Source organism: Aptenodytes patagonicus, chromosome 5 (genome assembly GCF_965638725.1).
Source record: "Aptenodytes patagonicus chromosome 5, bAptPat1.pri.cur, whole genome shotgun sequence".
In the NCBI taxonomy this organism is placed as follows: domain Eukaryota; kingdom Metazoa; phylum Chordata; class Aves; order Sphenisciformes; family Spheniscidae; genus Aptenodytes; species Aptenodytes patagonicus.
In genome coordinates this window covers 38,013,560-38,035,460 of record NC_134953.1, presented here as the reverse complement: position 1 = coordinate 38,035,460, position 21,901 = coordinate 38,013,560, and the positions used below count along the sequence as shown (strand labels likewise).

The window sequence follows — 21,901 nt, the reverse complement described above, 5'->3', positions numbered from 1 at the left end:
GTAGGAAATAACCTCGCACTGCGGATGATGGGCTTGATAACACAGCAGGATCTCTTATCCCTAGACACCGTCAGAAACACTGAAGAACTGGATGAGTCATTTTTTGGCTCCTGGAAAAGCATGAAGCTTCCTCAGAAATCCTTGGTGAAGGCGGAGAGCTAAGCAGCAAACACTGAGTTTTAAAGAAAGCAGAAAACACGTCCAGGAAAAGGAAATTTAAAAAGCAGAAGAAAAGCAGCAAGGAGAGAATGACATCAGATATTCCTCTGTGTGGCTTAGTGGAGCGTCAGAAAAGAAGAGATTCACAAAGACAGGATATAAGCCAAATCCGCTTTATTCTCACCCTGAATTTGTTTATTTGAAGCATCACAGTAATTAGGTTGTGCGTTTCACCTGCAAGCCTGGCTGGGGCCAGAAAGACTGCAGAGAGATGCTCAGGACAAAGCAACAACAAAAACCCCTGAGCTCTCGGTGACTTCCCAAGAAGTCACTAAGAGAAGCAAACAAGGCACAGACCTTCAGTGACTCTGTCCAAAACCCCAGGCAAGTCGGTGCCCAAACCAGAATCACAGCTCGAGGTATTTCTGCCTTTTGACTCTGCATCTGACAGACAGGCTTAACTTAGGTAAGAAAATAAGAAGCATTTTAATCTTTGCACTTTTTTTAGAAAAAGTTTTTTTTTTTATTTTGACAAGAAGAATAAAAATTAGAAACATCTCAACATACAGAACTACAAAAAAAAAAGAAAATAAATCACCTAGTTAATTTACTAAAGGGGAAAAATACAGTACAGACAAGATTCAAACATCCCCTAAGTTTATACAAAAGCCAGACAGCAATAAATTGCATTAAAAATATATCAAGCATTACCTGATTGATACGACATTGGCATCTGCCCCATTATTAAAAGGCACAAAAGGCTGAGCGATGAAAGTGTTCAGCATCCCATCCATTATTGTCAGTAAATTGATTGAGATTAGCATAAAAAATTTACTAAACACATACTTAATATTCACCATGTAGATCAGTAAGAAGTCTTTTTTGGAAGGAGTAAGAAGTAAGAAAATAAAGTTGGAAAGGACAAACATTTAAATATGACATCCCAAGACGCAAAGGCTCTTCCTAGAAATCTACCTTCAAATCTTCCCAAAATAGTTTTCCCGGCTGCGTATCACTCAGTAATCACCAAAAAAAAGATTTAGTTATCCACAATCCACCTTCCAGCAGCATCGCGATACCGCAGCAGCATCGTCGGCAGCACGGAGCCTTTCTGGTACGTCTTTGGTTGCAGACACACCGAGAGCGACGAGGCTAGGGCGGTATCGGCACGCTGCCAACCCGCCGCCGGTCTGCTGGCCGATTCATTACACCCGCAGTCTGTAATAGCCGCAGAAGCCACCACAAACCAGAACAGGTGGATTTGCTTTTTTTTTTTAACTATATTTGAGGTTTCCAAAGTCACCCCGGGTAACACATGCAGCAGCCGGCTCCAGCAAACTCGGAGGCAGATCTCTGCTGTGCTTCTTCAAACAGTCTTTCGCTCAGCTTGTGCTCGGTGATGATATCTTCCACCCGAGTTATGTAAAGCAAGGATAACAACACTCCCAGGAACTGTGAAAGGAAGGGGCATCTCTAGTCAGAGATCAAATACTGCTTATCTAACGCTTCTTGCGGCAGTTTTTACAAATTATGTATCCATATGCCAGATATATGGGCAGGTATGCGGTATATATACAGAGAGAATCTCACATTGTTATTCTTCTTGGCATATAGGGGTATAAATGGATTATTTTTGTGAAGAGCTAATACAGCTAATTACCACCCCTGTGCCTTGGAGCAAAGTCTTAGTGGACGCAGCTAGGGGGAGGAGAGGACTCAAAAAAACCCCAAGCAAACCAAATTAACCAACCAAACCCTGCAATATATCACAGTAATGCTACTAAAATACCGGAATGCCACCTCAGCTTATCAGTTACGTTAAATTTAAGTAAAAAATTATAATTAAATATGGTAAAATGGGATATCACATACCACAGCAACAAATCAGATACTCCCTTTAATGGATAATGCACTGGCCCCTTCTTACCTGGGGTAGTAATATGCCGAGCAGCACGCCGGCCATGATGCTGTAGTTGTCCAAAAACCAAATAAGCACTGCATTCGTGCACCCACGGACATATATAACATGCTGAACACTCAAGCGCTGCAAAATAACAGAGCAGACATTCAAACAGGCAGTTGCACTGGCATATGATACAGTTACACATGATAATTCAAATTTCAAGGAGGCAAATTTGGTCCTCCTTCCCATCTCTCTAAACCCACTGAATTTGACACAGATCTCATCACTAACTCTTCCACCTGTTTTTTGGTTGCTCCATGCCTGAACAAGTTATTTTATTTTTTTTTAAGTCTTTCCTTGCCACTACTTTTCTAAATGAAATGCATCCGATTCTCATTTTAGACCACTTGGAAAGTACAGAAGTCTCTCTTTAGCTTTCATCTCTGCTTCCAAGTTGAAAGTACAGCAGTAGAAAAATATAAATTGCGGACCAAGTGCTTTGCAATAGACTCTAAAAAGGGCAGGAACAAGAGGATTTCAGATTCAGTCCTGCAAGCTGCACCATGACCCCAACCCATAATATAGAAAGCACTTGAGGCTGCAAAGGGTCCTAAGCAGATGAATGGAGTAAAGTTTAGCATATGCTTAAGTGCTTTGGGCACTAGAGCCAGGCTGGAGCGTTTAGGTGATTAAGCCATAAATCAATGAATCTAAATGAAGACAGGTCATATGTAAAGATAACCGGTAATCCCAAAAACCAACAACTGAAGCTGGCATTGTGCGCCAAGTGCCGCAAATCAGCTGGGGAAAGGGGCTTTTTCAGACCAACTCCCCGCACCAGCACTCCAAAGCTAGGAGTGGAGAACCCGCCGCAGATCCAATTACTGATTTCCCTTCTTAATCACTCTGCAATTAGTGCCTTGAGCCGGCAGTCTCTACTCTGGAGTCACTGGGGCTATTCCCAAGAGGGAAGACTGAAGAAGGAGGCGGCCCCATCCTGCTCCTGGAGGGAGGAGAGGGCTGCCAACACAACCTGGGAAGTCCCACTCCTCTTCCAGGAATAACTATTACAGGCTTAAAAATAAAACACCCACTACTGGGATATAAAATACTTAGAAACAGCTAAGTTGGCTTTACCAAAACTGATTTTACTCAGTGAGAAACTTTGGCTTTTAAGTATTAAAAGCTTTCCCCAACTGAAGTCACTACTTAAAAGTATGAAAGCAGTTTTCTTTGCATTAATTGTGGAATTAGCATAAGGGGGATGAGCTTTGGGAAGACGCGCTTCATGCACGTCAAACAAGGAATCATGGAAGACACAAAGAAGGGAAGATACCATAATCAAACAAGATTAGTTTTTTTAATATATGAAAGTTATTCCAGATAAAATAATTATAATTGCTGACTTCACTGTCTGGTAGATTTAAGTATGCAGAAGACAATTTTATAACTGACCAAAAAAATGCAGAGAAGCACCACCCTTTGCCACGACAAGGTGGACACTGGTTACGTTACCTCTTTGTCAATGGTTCTGTATCCGCACATAGTGTTGATAGTGTCTGTCTGAAAAGAAAACAACAAATATAAACTATAGCAGAAAACAAAAATCACAAAAAAAATGTTTTTACTCTTCTTGTGTTCACCCAGCTCATATAAAAGCAACAACAGGGTTATTTCCCAGCCCAACACTGGTTTCTTCCAGCAGCCCCAGGGTCAGATTTAGATAGAGCTCTACATGATTTTAGAGAAGTCAGTATTGCCAGTGTGTCACGACACAAGACATTTGAACTGTATCTATCCAGCAAAACCAGCGTGGCATCAGAAACCAAAGCTAGCTACAACAGAGCTGTAAGCCACAGCTGTTTCCACAGAACAAACAGCTGGTTTTAATTTTAAGGCCTTAATAACTTAACACATCTTATTAAGAAAACCAGGGGTTAACATGTCCATCATGCCACCACGATGAGAAATTTAAGCTCAGAATTATCTAAACCCCAAATAACGTCCAATACTATGTATGCTTACATGAACATTTTACAAGACCAAATTTATTATAATATGTTTTTATATATCATATATATGAATATAAAATTCATATATTTTAAAAAAGACTGAATGCTTGCATTCATCACAGATTACTAACGCATTTTCTATAGCCATTTCATATTTTGCTTGCATCCCGAAGCTCTACCTGGCCTGGCAAAGCTAACATGAAAATACTGTCCTTCACTTACAAATCAGCCAACGTAAAGCCCACTGGCATCAAAGGAAGCAATGTACAAAACCAAAGACACGGAGGAAAATGAGAATACACAAATGAGGGAAATAAGGCAGAGCAAACTCTACCGTATTGATATGCCCTCCCTCAAAATTAAGACAAGATATAGAGATGAGATTTCTAAATGCTGGTGCCCTCAGAGCGGTAGGCTGAGGTTCCCAGGTCACCTCCCCAAGAAGGAAGAGGGATGTTTGCAAAAGATGGAAGGAAGCTGGATATTACAAAATGGCAGAAACACCAGCCAGGCTCAAGTTTTTTAAGATCCCAAAAAAACAGGCTCTCACCTTGAACACGCAAGTATCTGACAAACAAGGTTCAGCGCGTTCCTAAAAAAAGAACTCTGACTATTTCACAGGTCTGTTGCGAAAACGTGAGGACTACCCATCTGTCAACCACAGGTAATAAATACCTTGGAAGTCAAGGTTTGCAATACTAGGCATCAGCGTGTTGCTGCGTCTGCTGTGAGTGATTTCACATTTACAAAATGCTTAAGCCTAACAAACAAACACGTGGACATCCGCAAAACATGTGACAACCAGAGCAGAGTCACATCGTTTAATTTTAAACACAGGATTTGCTAACAGGACACCATGGCACAAGAAAACATACACAACAGAGAGAAATGCGTTAGAAACAGAGGTTTATAGGCACTTGGGGACTAATTTTTATCTGCTACACTAGTGTAAGTCTTTAATAAATACTTTGACTTGAAAATAGTCCCTTCAGAGTCCCCCCCAGCATGAGCCTGGCTCGTCTTAGCACAGGGCTTTTTAAGAGGATCAGAATCCAACCTCCAACATTAAGGGGAGTTTTCCATGACTACAAAGTGAATGAGTAATCACAAACCATATCTGTAGTTTTCCAGGACAGAAACCAGCCTGTATTTGGAAGCATTTGTCAAAAATAGAAGAGGTATGCATCTTCTGGTTGGTTTTTTTTTTTTTCTTAAGGCAGCCAGCCATACAGCCACGTGCTAGGGTCATCCTGCCTAATATGCGTCCACGCCGCTTGGACTTTACAAGGCACATCGATGGCATCCCGGGGTGGCAAAGCCACAAGCCCTAACGTACTGCAGCGTCTTGCTGAACAGCCTACCCTTAAATAAGAAGGTTGCTTGTTATTTTGGGGCTTCTCTCCACCTTGCAATTAACTTCACTGAGCTTAATACTTCGCAGGCTACCTTTAGGCTGCAAGTAGTCTCAGCCCCACCTTCCCAGTTGCCAATGAAGCACATGGAGAATATACTCCCTGTTTTCCTCGGAGAAGTTCTTATTTTAGTGCTTTCCTGCCAGACAGGTTGCATTTGAAATCCTCAATGTGTTTGATTATTTGTGCCACGGCTGAAAAGGCACCTAGCGTTATTAGTCACTGGTTATTGCAGCGCTTCGCCTTCACAGTACTGCTGTATTTCCACACACATGGACTAACCTTTTAAAGCAAGACTTCAACAGAGAAATGAGAGATACAGAAAAACAAGCAGTATTTTGAATGACCCATAAAAAGCCAGATTGCTCTTTACTAGCCAGCTCTATCTTCCTCTGCCATCAGCTGAGGGCAAAATCCTGAGCTCGTCTGCTCCGTGCTGCTGTGGATCAGCACATATTATTTTCATATACACGGCTCGCTTATTCTCAAACATCTAAGACTTAAAACATAACTGTTTAGCTTTGGTTTCTGAGAATAAATCAAAGCTCAGCACAGCTTTAAACAGACTCCTTCTCATACACAAAAAATGTGTAAGCATATGTAATAACCACCTTCACCTTATACACATTTCTCAGCAACAGCCAGCAGGATTACTAGCACAATTATTACATTTTTTTCCTTTTTTTTTTTTTTTTTTTTAATTAAACACCCATCCGTAAGGCAGACCTTGAAAGGGCAGCACATAACAGGCACCAGTAGGCTATCCATCATGAGCTCTACTCCGTCTGCACTTACACATACTCAACTTCTCTGTCTTATGTTCAGACCAAAGACCAAAACCCAGTGAGGCAGGGATTGCCCATACTGGTTTTAAGTTGAGGAATAGTTCTTTATCAAATTCAGCATTACATCCATCCCTCAAATGAAGAACGATGAATTAAAACTGCTAAAATTTATATAAAACACAAGGTCCATTTATATGGAACTTAACGCCTGCTCCTAGTGCTGCCAGCACCAGTTAATACCAGTTCATCGTAGACTGAGAAACTGGTCCAGACTCCAGCCAACAGGGTGTCCTTCCAGGGAGGATTTTACAAGGTGGCAAGGCGGGCAGTTTTCAAGGATGGGTTACGGTAGAGCAGCAGCTGCAGTCTAGACCTGCACCCACAAGGATGCACTGACCCTAAGGTCATTTGCCCACATTTCTGGCTTTTTCTGGATGACGGGATCATTCTGTTTGGGTTTTAATTCATGCAGCAGCTGGTGCACATCACTCCAACCCCCACCCACAGAAACAATTGGGGCCCAGGCTTCCTGGCAAAGCTGGAGCAGCAAACCTTGGGGAAAACACCAGCAAAACTTAATTTTAAGCAGCCCTGGTCCAGGCGAGCCATGAGGTTAGAGGAGCTCCCAAGATCCCTTCTGCGTTTCTAGGACTGCGTAGTGGGACAGTAACATGGACCAGAGCCAACACGTCTAATTCATTATTTTCTCCTTTTCAAGCTGTCAAGACCCACAGATCCATAGCTCCCGTTTTCAGGAGGGACCCATTTTCCTTCGCTTCTTCCCCCAGACTTTCTAAAGTAAGGTACCTTTCCAAGCAAATGCCGGCGACCTCGCAGAGAGCAGCGATGCCAAGAAGCCGGGACTTGGACTTACCTTATTTGTGACGCAGCAAGTGTACGGCACCCCACAGGCCAGTGGTCCTGGCGCCGCACAGTTATGGTACACGTTTTGTGACCAATCTTTATAATCTTCCCCACCACAGCACTTAAACTGGAAAAAACGACACAAAAGGCAAAGGAAAAAAAATTTCGTATCTCAACAGAAACTCTTCTAACAACTAGAAAACAAAGTAAGAATAAAGCAATTTTAAGAGCACTGAGCTACCCAGCAATTCTGTCATTTTATCAGCAAGGCACATATGAATGTATATGATAGATACAACTGAAAAGAATTAAAGATATAGGTAGCGTTCCTTTGTCACTCATCGAGCTACTACCCAGGGTGCCAGAGCAAAGTACTCGGTGCTAAGTTCCACCTCCCATCTTTTCCGAGTTGAAAAATAATCTTTTCAGGTCTGGACATCATTAAGCAATGTTTTTACATTCACTCCATCTCGAGCTGTAATATACTTCAATTTTTTTTTTTTTTTTAAGGATTGCAACTACATTTCTAAATGAGTCTAAAAGACGAAAGTGTTGCTATAAGGCATTAAAAAAAAGTCTCACCAAAACATTTTGGGTGTGATTTAGTAGAACTGAGATCTGGCAAACAAATACTGTAAGTTTACACTGACTTAGTACAAATATTCGTTTTACATTTTAAACAGGGAAAAGCAGCAGTTTATTTAATCACTAAAATGTATATTCGCTGTACATGCACATAATTATGGGCAGCGCATGGAAACTTTAAAGCATTATGAAGTCTAATGACAAAATTTCCTCAGGATGGTTGGCTTTTGACAGACTTTCCATGCTAACTCTGTTTTTCAAAGCAGGCTGCCATCTCCATAACAATGTCATAAAATATACATATCACTTCCCAAGTTAATTTTTTCTTTTTTAATCATTATTTGGCATGGGCACTGTCATCACGTGGGCCCTGACATCGCATTTCTGAACATTTTCTGCTTCTTCTATAGTCTCTGAACTGTATGGCAGAACTCTTCAATAATCCAATAAACATTTCAACACACCAGCCTTAAAAAAAAAAAAAAAAAAGAGGCTGTGAGTCAACTACACATGCCATTAAGTAATGCTCAGCCGGGCTCAACACAATTTCTGAATTTTAATTACAGGTATATATGCTTCTTTTGAATAACCACCTTGTTAAAGAGCTTGCCATGTGCCCTCGAGTGAAAATACAACAGCCCAGGTTCAAACAGCCTAATTGCCACCTGATTTCTCTTTGTGTGGTGCCTCCTGTTAACAAGATGCTTTTGAATGTCTTGGACCAGCCAGCAGAAACACTTCGGGTAAGAACTTGGGTGGAATTTAGGCTGAATTTGTCTGAATCCAGCTGTGGGGCTCGTATAAGCCTAAATGTTTGCAGGATCTGGCCTTGAGCATCCAAATCACGCCTACCAAGGCAAAAGCTGCATTTTGTCCCTGCTTCTTGCAGTGATTTAGGGGGCTTCAAATGCCAGCTAGGATGCTGGAGGAGCCCTGCCCGAAGCAACGCCGTAACAGATGATGCATGAGATCTCATCCCCCTTGTCAGTAAGAATTTGAGTATCACATCACTGGAAAAACTCAAAGCTGTTGCCAAGGACCTACCACACCTCGGCACTGAAGTAGTCCCAGACAAAAAAAAAAACACAAACCCAAACAAACCTGCTTTTGTACAGAATCCATGATGTTCTTGAAGTCTAAGTCATCATAGTAATTCTCAATTCCTCTTCTTATATTATCATTCAAAAAGTTGATTGTCTAGAAGGCAGAAGTAAAACAAGATTCAAAACGCTGAAACAAAATTAAAAGAACAGGTTAAAGTGACAAGTGTAATTGATGAGCACAAGAGGAAAGGCTTTTTTTTTCTTCTTCTTTTAATAAAAAAACCAAATACCAGTTAAAAATGAATCATAGCACAGTCCTGCACGGACTGACCATCCGTTCTCTTTTAAGGAAGCAGCCTCGCTGCTGGTTTTGTGCTGAGAAGTGCTAACAGTGCAACACCTCTCTAGCGAGGTGCTGCTTCTCTGAGACTCTCCAAGCGTCTACCAGAGATGGTCTCATTGTCCTCCAGGCTGAGAATGGGAAGGCAGGATCCTTCCCACTGGGCACTGGGGATCCCCGGCATCTTGTGGGTGACAGAATGGCAGGTTTGGGTGGTGGGTCTTGTCGCCCAGGGAGTGGTGCAGACCATGGTGCCAAGAGCCATGTCTCCCTGCTCACCATCTTCCATGAATTTTATTTTCACCATTTTATTTTCCAAGAAATCCATAATAGCCAGATAATGAGCTTTATTCCACCTTAAGCAGAAAAAAAGTGGAAAAGATCTCATATCTGTATGTTTTATAGTCATGGTTTTGAGAAATATGGCAGTGGAGCAGTGGCAGATATAAAACAGTATCTCCTCAGCTTGGCATATTAGAAATTAAATCAACAAAACACTTTCAAAGTTCAGATGATGACGGGGGAAAAAAAAAAAATGTTTTCAACATCCAGCACCATCATAGCATAGCAAAAATTGAGACTAAACATAACTAGAATGTAACAACTTTCCTTTCAAGGCAGCTGCTAAAATGATCAAAGCTAAATCCTTGCATGTCAGAAAGAAACCTGAAATACACCTACTCATTTTCTCAGTATTACAAACTGCAACATTTAAAAACAAAACAGAACAAAAATGATTATCACATCAATGATTAGAAATAAGAAGGGATTTTTCTGCAGGACTATCCTAACTGGCCAAGAACAAACAGCAGCAAATACCAACTACTCTCATGCTGCCTGTTTCACCTCACTTAGACTCAACAGATTTGAGAAGGAAACAGAGAAAGAAATGGAAAAAAACAATGAGATGTGCAAACCAATCAGCATTTAAATAGAGGCTATTACCCTAAGCTTTTATTAAATACTTCCTTCTCCTCCCCATACTAACCTGAACTTCTCCATTAACCTCATAAAACAAGCAAAGAAACCTGTCCCTGAGTGTAGCTGTCCTGCTCAGACACCCAATACACGTGTCGGGAAAACGCTTACTGCACAAAAACCCCCAACAATACATTTTCTTTGTCCGAAAGTCAACAGCAATTCTTCCTCTCCCTCTCAGCAAATACCATCTTTGGCATTTACTTATTTTTCTGTCAACCAAATTCTCTGCATCCCATGATGCCCACACTCCTACACCGGGCTGGCTGATCCGCTCCCTGTGTGGCGCTCCCACCACAACCCCCCCTTGCGCGGGGCCAAGGCGCAAGGCTACAGCAACAGCTAACGACAGCTCTTAGAAACGAATGTAACTCATCCTCTGCTCTCAAATCAAGTTCACAACTCCGGTTGGGCACGGAGTAAGAAGACATTAGCTAGAGAGAACATAATACTGCTTCAAAATAACAATGACAGTATTTTTAAAAAAATATTTTTTAAAGCTTTTTTTTTTTTAAATAACATATGTCACATAGTACGTATGACTTCTTTTTGTGGAAGTGAGATTGGTAGGACTGGGGTGGGGAGGGAAGAGGTCTTATTATTCAGCATCTCCTTTTAATGCTCATATTTTTCCAGATTTGAAAGAATAAAATCAAAGCACAGAAATGTAGTACTTGCCATGGTGAACACATTTATGTTTTAAAACATTTCTAACACAAAAAAAAAAAAAGTCTGCTGCTTTCCATTTAGAAAAATTAAGGTTTTTATATAATTATAGCATGCTTGTAAACGATGGGGTCTCCTACGGAAATTAGTTATGTTGCTTATGGATGTGGGCAGGGAAGAGCTGTCCCTTACATATGGTAAAACATTTTGGCCACTAAAAAAATAACAAAGTCTCCAAATCCAGCTGGAAACTTTCCAAATCAGCCATCTGAGACCCAGAAGGCAAACGAGAAGAAAGCACTTTGTAATACATGAAGAGCTAGAAACTCGTTTTGCCTGTATTGCGCATTCTTAGTTACCAGATTTTCTCCAAGTTCTTTAATCCGGAATCCGTCTCCAGAACAGGTGGCCAATCCCACCCATCCCCGAACCTGAAAGGCCCTGAAAAGTCTGGACTTGCCTTCAGACTTCCATCAATTAGTGCTCAGGTGACAATTTTAATGCCTTTTATTTGCTCAGTAGCATAGCTGTAACATCATGGATTGTAAGTAACGTTCTTGGTGATCAAAACCTAAACGCAAGCGGCTCACCTGGTTTCTGAAGATCAGAGCCACCACTCCACCAGTCAGCTCAATCAGCAAGCAGATACCAAGAATGTACATGAACTGCAGAAAAAATAATTGCAAGCGAGTCCTTAAACAGAACAAACCCCAATTACTCTTTCAATTAGCGTCCTTAAGTCTGTAACATTCAATTGCCAACATACTTGGTTTTCTGCATATGAGATGTCATTTTCAAGAAAGATAAAAAATTATGGTTTTGTTCTTATAAAACTGTTCATGTCACAAGAAAGCCTTTTTTCCTCACTTGAGTCATTCTGGATTTTGCCCAATTGGCAAACACATTATTTTTCTGCTTTGAATGGCCTCAAAACCAATAGATGCATTTACCATGCCAAGATACTTCTCTCCATAACAGCATCCCAGAGAAGCGTATTAATGGACTGCTACAAACCACACCGAACTTTATGTTTTTATGCTTCCTACAAAAACAGTACTTACCTGTTAGCTTTCATTTCTTGGGTAAAGCAGTGCTTTAAGATAATCCAAGCCACCTTCTACTAAATTGCCAGTGTTAAATCAAAGCAAAATTCTGGGCTTGGTACCTTTTAGTGTGTTGCTTCAGAAGAGGGAACTGAGCAGTACTACATCACTGAGCCAGCTGAGCGCAGAGGCTGCATGATGGGCACTAACAGGGCACTTACTATGCTCAGCGGTAAGAAAAATTATACCTGCTCGCTCTCAATTTATTTATTCATCTCTGTGTGTGTGTATATATATATATATATATATATATATATATATGTGCTCACTCACACACAACCACAACATACGCATCTGTGACTACTTATCAAAGCGCCTGCAAAATATGAATATGATGAAGAAATCCATAGCAACACCATGAGATAGCTGTGACGTGCCAGTCCTTGAAATGTTTTTCCAACCCAAAGGATTGTTTAGGTATAAAAGATGGCTGTTACACGAATTTAGGTCTGCTTCTTAATGGTGAACTTTGTCAGGAAAGAAGTTTTAGGATCTCTCATCTGAAAATAATCTCTAATGCCCTGACCCGAAAGCTCGTTTAATTTCTGTGCTTTCAGTACCCAGTATCAGTGTCACAAACTCACCAGACAGATCTCTTTTCTCCTGCTAAATCTGGAATCAGCCTGAGAAGCAGACATCAGGGACTTTCTTCGTTTAAATACCCTACCGGGTTTGCTACCACAACAGGAACAGAAAATGTCGTCTCGGCATCAGACGAGGACACACCACCATGCTCAGAGTGAAAGAAGCCACCACCGCCTAAGGACAGACTCTCAGTAAAATTCCAGCCTAATTTAAGAATCCACAGTTACCTCTTGCTTTGGCCTATGTAACATACCACGTATTTACCATTTCTTTACATTGAACTGACGTGAAGGTGAAAATTATGTTTTCGCGCTTTCCTGTTTATTAGTCATATGTGCAACTTCCATCTGCAACCACAGCATTATACAGGAATTTCCCTAAAACTTCCCCTTTCAGAGACACTGGACAGAAAACCTGTGCCCCTTTCGTTTCCCCCTTAGGGCCCTTCTCTCAAAGCCCTGCGGTGCTATACAGCTAACGTCGTAACACACCTCTCTCCATCTGCCCCCCTATACTCCACTCCCCAGCCAAAGGCAGACAGACTCCAGCCACCGCCAGCCTGACGGACGACAGCCCGACCTGGGGTTTCTTTCTCTAGCGGCTTCCTCCGGGTTGAAACGAGAAGTGAACCGTAAGAGACTGCAGCTCATCTCTGCACTTAACGTCCCATCAAGCAGGTTCACAGCTTTAGGAAATCCCCCTGTACTGACGGGGGAAGCTGCAGCCAGCTTTCGCCTTTTCCTTCGGCCGAGGGGCAGCACTATTTCTTCTTCTCCAACACTGTTCCCCTAAGCAGGGCATGTGCCTATGCTATGGCCAGACCAGAGAAAAAGCAGGCACTGTGGTGCCAGGCTTAGCGTCAAATGGTATGTCAACAGCTGAGTTTGCACAAGATCCACGCCGGCTGATAATAATTCACATTCCTGGTTGTTTTCCATAAAGCCCTTAACTATTGGAAAGCTAGCTTTCTCAGCGCCGGGCTCTGACCCTCGCCTATCCTGTCGCTGGCAAGACGAAATACTGCTGCTCCCTGATGGAGGGACATCCACAGACCACGGTTAGGGGACCACTGCCATAGAGCAGTTTCAGATTTAATTAAAAGCAAAAAAGCAACTTTTTAAAAATATTTTTCAATGCAGACATAGTTATGGGTTTGAATTCAGGTGACACTGAAAAGCAAGAGCAATGAGCCTTAAAAATTAAGAATAAAAAAACGAACACTTACGGCTTGAAGAAGGCATAAATTATCTCTTAAAGAAGCCAGTACACCCACAAAAGATACGAGGAACATTATAATGCCCAAAAGTATTAAAATAATTGCTGGGGCTAGAAAGGCACTTTCTAGAGTTTTGTACTTCTGTCTTTCAACTTCTGCATAAATCCCAACCGCGAGGACAAGGGCTCCAATCACCTGGAACAGAAAAAGAGAAGAGCACAAGTGTTACTCTTTCTCCCAATAAACAGAGAGATGATGTTTTGTGAGTACACGTGAACCTGTGACTACTCACTTCAGAATTAATTATAAACAATGAAACACTCAAATCAGACGTATGGGTAAAAAAAAAACACCTCAAAGACTAAAGCAGAAAAAAGCCGAGTTAGGAAAAAAACAAGATTCATTCATTTCAAAAATATATTTAATAATGTTTTAACATTCTGGAAGTTAAACAAATTGAAACATATGTCACTGGTTGAAATGTAATTTATTACTCATCTGAGATCACATATATTACATACGCTAGCAAATGCCTTGGCATTAATATTCCTCTTTTGCGTGTCTGTCCGTCCTTCCCTCTCTGTGTGTGTATGTATATATGCCCCTAACAACACAATTTCTAAACCAGTCTGCAACCAACAGCTTGTATGTCTCTTCCTATCAGCTCCTATTGTATTTAGGCTCAGTAAATATGGCCAGGTGTATCCTATACCTCCACTCCTCCTGCCATTGGGGGAAATGCACCAGATTAAAAAACAAACAAACAAACAAACAAAAAAACCCTGCAAGTTTGAAATTATGCCACTTTCTTGAGCACTACCAGATAAAGCTGACAAGCGAAGCAAGAAGCGATGCATTTCATTTAACACGGTAACGGTATTTCAATCAAAATAATTACAGCTAAGTCAAAATCATTTGGTATTAAACCTACAGCGTGCTGCAAGTTGCTTTGAATTATACTGAATTTGAGAAAGGGGGGGGGGGGGGGGGGGGAAGCCCACAACACTTAATCATGAAAATTGCAGTGGAAAAACTTTACTGCCAACTCCAACAGCCAGGCACATCCTCAGGGAAGAGCCCAGATTCAAATCAATGATTTTGGCAATCTGATAAATAGCATAACCCTTTTCTGACCCAACATTTCGGCAATAACCCCAAGTCTGCTCCCTGCACACCAACGGCGAGGAGAGCACGTTTCTTAAATATACGAAGCTTTTTGATCTCACATGGTATGTCCCACACAAAGGTCTACACAGACACACAACGTACTTAGTTGCAAGATCGTGAGCCCAACAGTTGAAATATTTTTTTTTTTACTTATGGGATATCTTAAAATAAATAACTTCCTGGAAATTCTTGATTTTCTACAGGTAAGAATAAAAAACCCAAAGGACGTTACGTGAGGAATGCCACCAAGTTGTCATTTAAAAAGGGAAAATCTTAGAAGGGTTCACCCATAAAAATAAATATACCGAAGCTATTTAAAAAGCAACTTAAAATTTTACATGACCAAATTCAGAGAGTAACTCTCCCTCTGACAAATTCAGAGATTGTACTGAATATGGAAGGCAGAAGAGAAAACATGGTGGACAAATAACAGGTACCCAAATTTACCATTTATATGCTTCTACTGTAAAACTGTAATTAGTTCTTTTTATTACTAAATGGTCAATTTGTAGCGTTAGCTTTGCTTTTTAAAAAATTCAATGATTTGAGTAATAACATATAAATCACTTTTCAAGCAGAAGACAACATAAACAGATCAGTTTGAAATTTTTAAACACAGATATAACAATCCAGGAAAGAGTTTCAGAACCATACAAAACAATTACAAAATATAAAATTGGTGACTGTACACGTGTATGTGATTCAGGAGTTCTAGTATTATTATTATTTAAAAAACAACAAACAAACCAACCCAAAACCTAAAAACCTGATACCTTTGTGTCTGGACCGCATTTACCCTGCTTGGAACGCAACAGATAACACAACTTAAAGACAGTCTATCCTGCAAACCCTAAAGCACCGTTAACAAACTCAACATTTGCCTGGTAGATTCTTTGTTTAGAAGATTGTAAAAAAACAAACAAACCATTGGACATAAAACACAGGGATTAAAGCTTGATGGAGATGATCTGAATTTCAGAAGTGTGTTGTTTCAAGACTAGAACATTTACTGAAATGTCTGTCTTGGCCATAGTTTTCTCATCAAAACATTCAATTTAAGGTGGTCTTTAGTTTTAAAGATTCAAAGATGCCTGTGAGTAGAAATACAAGATGCATTCCCACTTTAAGAGCTTAAGATATATAGACACATATAGAGATATTTATATACATATGTATCTTCATCCCCTTCCATCTGCATTTTGCTCACACACCCTCCAAGGCTACTTCTAGCATTTTAAGCGTACAAGAAACTTCAGTCCTGCTTTTCGTTTTCCAAAACCAGCTTGGCCCCAAGGACCAAGGTGGCCGATATCACATCCCAGACAAATTACAGCATTAAAGCTATCTCGTGACCCACAGGGGATTAAACAGGGAGCTTCTCCCCACTCCGCTGCTCTCTTCTAGAAGTGCACCAAGCCGCCTGCTCTGGAAGGCTTCAGGATACCAGACATTAAAATTTTGACACTCCCCAAGAAGAGGACTACAAAATACCCCTGTAATAAAACTCCCTCGAGCAATCCTAAATTAACAGTTCTGCAAACCGTGGCATGCAGAGGGCATGTGCCGCAGGGAGGCGGGAAGGCTTCACGCCGCCCTCAGCAGCACCGCTGCTGTGCCAGGGGAAAAGCACCAGCTAACGAATAAAAAACTCAGATCAACCTATCGTACAGTAGACACACACACGCGCTCCAAGTTTTATACAGGTTTTGAAGCATAAAAAACTATTATGGGGGGGAAAAGCCCTCCTCATTCCTTACAAGCAGGATTTATACTTTTATTATCTTCTATTTCTTTAAGGATTTAATAAAAGTCTTTTAAACCTTTAATCTGGTCAAACCAATAGTAGCAATTATTTACACCAAGCAGATGTGCTAACTCAGCAATCATCCCACCCATGTCTCTTCTCAGAGACTGTGCTCTCCCTTCCTGTGACCAGGGGTGGAAACGCAACTTTTACGTAGGTAGCCCACAAATATACATACTGTTTACATCCTGCATCCTTCACAACAGCTCCCAATTCAGCAATTCACACTGTGTCCGCAGGAAAAATTAACTGGCCTTGACTTGCATTAAATGAGTATCCACCAGCAAATAGCAGGGACTTTCTCTGGGGCTTTTGCACGCACAGAAGTTGCTTTCCCAAGAGAAAGGAAAAGCATTTATTTATAAGCAGCGGTTTTAACCCTGTATTTACAATACTTATTCTTAAATGAAGTGCCCGCTCAACAACAGCACCTTCTGTTTAAAATGCTGGATGTTGTTTCAGCCAGGCGAGAAAAATTACATTACAGCCTCGTTCACCAGCAAAACACTTGCCTGAAAAAGTTACAGTGATGACTGGTTTTTAAAAAAGCCCTGGGTGACATGGGAAGACACAGCAGCGATAGGGCCCGTAGCAAACATCCCCTCGGGAAACCCCAGCCATGCTTTAATTTCCTTTCTGCTTTTGGATAAGGCCGATATTTAGTTCCTGGTGATTTTAAGCAATCCTAGGGACTCGAATCCACGTGTTCATCACTCACAAATGTACCAGAGGAACAGCAAAAGCAGGGAGGAAACCAAATGGCCTCAGCATCCCGTACGTCAAAGCCCCGAAAAGCAGCAAAAGAACACAAATCACCCAAAATTTAAGCAAGCCAATACACCACAGCCAAACTTTACTCCCACTTACACCAATTTAAAAAAAAAAAAAAAAAGTCAGTAAGACTAACACAGCTGAAAAAAGAACCAGCCCGCTGATATTTACAGCTAGTGAGATCTACTTCACCACGCTAGAATAAAAGAAAATTTTGAGAGAGAAACCCACGCGCCCTACCTCACACAATACGGCGCGTGTTTGGCCTGAATGCTGGGAGCACACTGCCCAGCGCCAGCGCTCCCGAGAGCAAATGCCGTCAGCCCCCATCCTTCCCCTTCCCGCAGCCCCCGTCGCGCCTGCCGCCCTCTCTCCATTAGCAAACCATCTCCCCAGCAGAGCTGTCAAATGAAAGCGCTTGGTTATAAACAAGGGCAGAGCACTGAAAATCCAGAGCAAGCAACTGCAAAGAGTAAATAAAATCCCCAGGCTGCTTGAAAGAAGCTTTGTCTTCCATGGACACTCGGAGAAATGTTTCAGAGGGACCCTTTTTCTGCTACCAGATTAATTTTTACATCCCACCAGCGACAGCTCTTGCTGCCAATGGAAAATGTGGAGCAGACAACGCACACGATCCTTCATGAAGGACACGCTGCAAAAAAAGGGTTTGAGAAATAATGCAATAAATCTCCCCTTTCCAAAAATCGCACCTGCAGAGTAACTGCTGTAGAGTAACGCAGGAAACTTCGGGAGTCTTAAACCAAGGGTTTTCCTTGGTTGGTTTGTTTGCTAAGAAAGACAAAAGATATCCAGGATCCCAAAAAGTCTGAATTACACCCAAACACTTTGCATTTCAATGTTTGTTCATCCTTAAATCGTAGCTTTAATCAAACACCTACTATCAGACCTGGTGGATCTAAACCTCTTCTCCCACACAACACGCCACAAGCTTTACGCTCCCACCTTGTAAATACCGCGTCTACTACCACAGAAACACAGAGCAGCAAAACAAGAGCTTAAGTGGCGTTTAAACTGAAAGAGCCAGAAAGAAACCCCGCCTAAGCATCTCGTACATCAGTACAGCCTGGAACCAGCACAGCCAGACAGCATCAGCCCCCGCGTCCCGGAGCCTGAAAAAGCACCTTTTAAAACCACGGTCCTTACAACGAGCCCCGACGGCTCCTTCCAGCCCGGGGGGTGCCTGGCCAGGGCGAATTTGCCACGTTCGAGAAGTCAGCGGTAACAGGCTGGACCCACCGGCTGGGACTTTACCACTTTCAGGAGACAGCACGTGGGTTTTACCTGGCGCCTGGTTGAGGACAGCAAGTGTACACGCCTTTGTTTTAACGCTTCACAGTATCATCTAGCCGCCACTCAGAAAAGGAATTATCCTATACACCGACGACCGACTCTGTAGGGCAAAGGCTTTATTTACCCAGCTCCCCTAGGGGGAAAAAGGGTATATCTTAATACACGCGTAGATGATTTTATCTGCCAAACTTTCAACCCCTACAAGTCCCCATCCGCCAAAACCAGTTTGTCGGTCCCTCGGGAAGGCCAGGGAGCTACACGCACAGGCACAGGTGGGCCAGCCGCCGGCTGAGCAGCGGAAGCATTAATTATTGCAAAACCCCGCTGCCTGGCGCAGGAGGGACCCCGCTTCCCGGGAAGACGCGGCGCTCGCCGCGGGAGTCAAGTACGGGACCCCACGCCCCACGCGCGCCCCCGGGACCGCCGATGCGCGGCCGCAGGCTGGGGGAGCGCCGCCGCTCTCCGTCCGCCGCCCCACCGCGCAGCCCACGCGTGGGGCAGCCGCCGCCCTCACCCAGAAGGTGGTGGAGTAGGTGATGAGGGTGAGCTTGAGGCAGAGGTAGGGGAGCCGCCCGCAGTACCGCACTTGCTCCGCGTCCCCCGCCGCCATCCTCCCGCCCCGCAGCACCTGCCGCCGCCCGCAGCCTCGCTCCCTCCCTCCCTCCTTCCTGCCCTGCCCGCCCCTCCCTCCCCGCCCCTTCCCGGCGGCCCGTGCCCGGGGGAGGGAGCGGCCGGGCGGGTTCGGGGGCGCCCTGGCCGCCGTTTCCGGGAGCGGGACCGGCTCGGGGGGGCGCGGGGAGGGTTACGCGAGTGGGTGCCCGGGGGTGGCACAGCGCACGGCGGAGAAACACAAATAGCGCGGGGGGAAACGTCGGGAGCGAAAGGGAAAGCTCCGAAACGCTCCCGGCTGCGGCTTCGTCTTTGTTTCTTTTTTTTTTTTTTTTCCCCTTTCAGTTTCCTTTGCAAATGCCTCTGCCGAGGGGTTGCTCGTTCAGGACTAGCCCCACAGCTGGAGACGTCAGAAAAAAATACATCGCTACTCAAACAGCCATCTAAGGCTGCTGCCGGAGCCCAGAACAACGCACGCATCCACAAACCTCTGCAACTGCCATTTAAGACAGCGTGGACAATAATACGTAAATGCGAGGCTGCTGCTTGCATGCTGGGTTTTTTGGTTAAGCGTGCACAAACACCGCAAAGCAGAATCCCTGCGCTTTACAGCAGCACAATTAAGCAATACTAGGGCATTTACCTTTCATTATAACACCCAGGCAATTGCACGTGCAAAGAAGGTCCCATCCTGCAAATCACACGGCGCAAGTGCAACAGAGAACAGGCATATTGCACTGGCCGCGTTTTCTGCCTACACTGACATTTATCCATGTCCTGCTGCCGTGACAGTGGGTCAGTGTTGGGTCTTACACAGCGATCATGAACTGCAAACACCATTCATGCCTACGAGATGAAATAAGCCCTTTCAAACTCGCAGTGCCGCACTCCTGTCCCACAAAGGACTATTTTCCTCTGGGAAAAAAAGTCTCATTCAAAGTGGCAGACAACTGTCACAGAGTTGGTTGTTGCATCCTGGCCCAGAGCAGAGACAGACGGCATTGAAAATCAGCGTCTGGTATCAGAGAAGATGAAGTGCGGCAGCATTTATTCTTAAGTTATCTAGCAAAAAGAGTGTGGAAAACCTCCGAGCTGTATATGTAAAACTGCGTAAGTGGTCGGTCGCACATCATTTTGTTAGGTACATACAATAAACCAGTAAGTTGCTACCAAAACCTCTTTTATAAAGCCTAAAAAATATTCCTGGATAATTCTATTACAAAATGTGCCATTACTTTTGCGTGCAGTGCTAAACTCTGCTTCTGGGAAACAAACAATTCAGCCTGGGTCCCTGCCAACAACAGAATAGTTCATCACCTCTTATGTTTCTGACAATAATACATAATACAATGGCCTAGAGCATTCATCTTCTAAAATATCAACAACTTTAGTTTTCAGACAAATTTGCAAATAGCCCTGACACTTACTAATGGCGTGCAGGCTGGAAATTGCATCGCATGTCGTGTAAGCGCTGGGAATTGGAGTCTACCACACGTTCTTCATGTCTCACGGGCATCGTTCACATCCAAACACATTCCTGTTACTTACGTGTTTTCCTTGTTTGTGTATTTAACTAAATTAGTAGTTTTGGTTTGACTTTCCTAACGCTCTGATTTCTGCAAATAAAATTTCAGGGCACAACCGGCTGGAGGAGGAAGCCGATTAAAAGGAGTGTCCATTTTCCTGTTGTTTTCACTCTGAACTGAGCTAATACGTCAAAACAGGTTTCTGTTACAAAGCTGTATGAAAATAATTGCATAATGCTTTTCTTTGTCTGAATCCTAGGCTTTGTCTAGACAATAAAATGGCAAGATTTCTGGGCCCAGTTAGTATAGTTTAGCAGCAAATGGTGGTTTAATGTAAGATGTTATGAACTGCCTGCAGTGCTGAGGGTCCTTCCGGGTTGTGCTCTCTCCACCTCAGCCCAACGCAGCACAGAGCTGCAATTTTCCAGCCAAGAGCTTGGCATCTCTGCCAGCATCGAGGCCAATCGTGCATTACAACATCTGCTCCTGAGGCCACCCGATGGCTCAACTAGTGGTGGTTTTGTTCACATTAAGGATCAGTAGCTTCCACGTTTCCTCCCTCACCTTCAGGGCTACCGGGGTTGGTGCAAGTGTGTACAGGGCATAGCAGATCCCGTGAACGGTCTTCAAAAGCCATGATCTGCAGAGCGTTAGACCCAGGGCTTTAGGAGATCTGCAGAAAAGGGAGGTGAACCTGTAGCTAGCCCTGCACCGGGGAGTGTCGGAAAGACCCTAACATTTTCAGAGCTACCAGCAGCATTTCTGCTGCTTTTTTCCAGCCCAAGCCTGGCTGATAAAGCTGCAGTCTAGCTGCACGTTTCCCCACCCAAGGTGGATGCTCATGGTCCTCACGTCCTGCTCTCAGAGCTGTTCCCTGAACAAAGGTCCTTCCTCCCAGAGCCGAGTCCAACGTACAACACAATTAAAGCCTCTACTGCCCATATTCTCTTGTATTATTTTTCCAAAAGACAAAATGCACCTTATTCACCCTTCCAGATCCACATCTTTTGTTTGCATCTCTCACCCTTTGCTCAGGCCTGGGATCAGTGACTCAGCACGGCA

General features: G+C 43.2%; 1 protein-coding gene across 1 annotated transcript; it reads right to left on the bottom strand.

Moving 5' to 3' along the window:
• Positions 1-658: 658 nt before the first annotated feature.
• TSPAN15 (tetraspanin 15) lies at positions 659-19,336 on the bottom strand. Its single transcript, XM_076339406.1, has 8 exons — positions 19,219-19,336; positions 13,661-13,846; positions 11,338-11,412; positions 8,822-8,917; positions 7,146-7,262; positions 3,578-3,625; positions 2,087-2,203; positions 659-1,611 (listed from the first exon to the last, which is right to left on the bottom strand). Exons 1-8 carry the CDS (start codon positions 19,312-19,314, stop codon positions 1,459-1,461), a joined length of 888 nt encoding a protein of 295 aa, XP_076195521.1. The 5' UTR covers positions 19,315-19,336; the 3' UTR covers positions 659-1,458.
• Between the last annotated feature and the right edge of the window lie 2,565 nt (positions 19,337-21,901).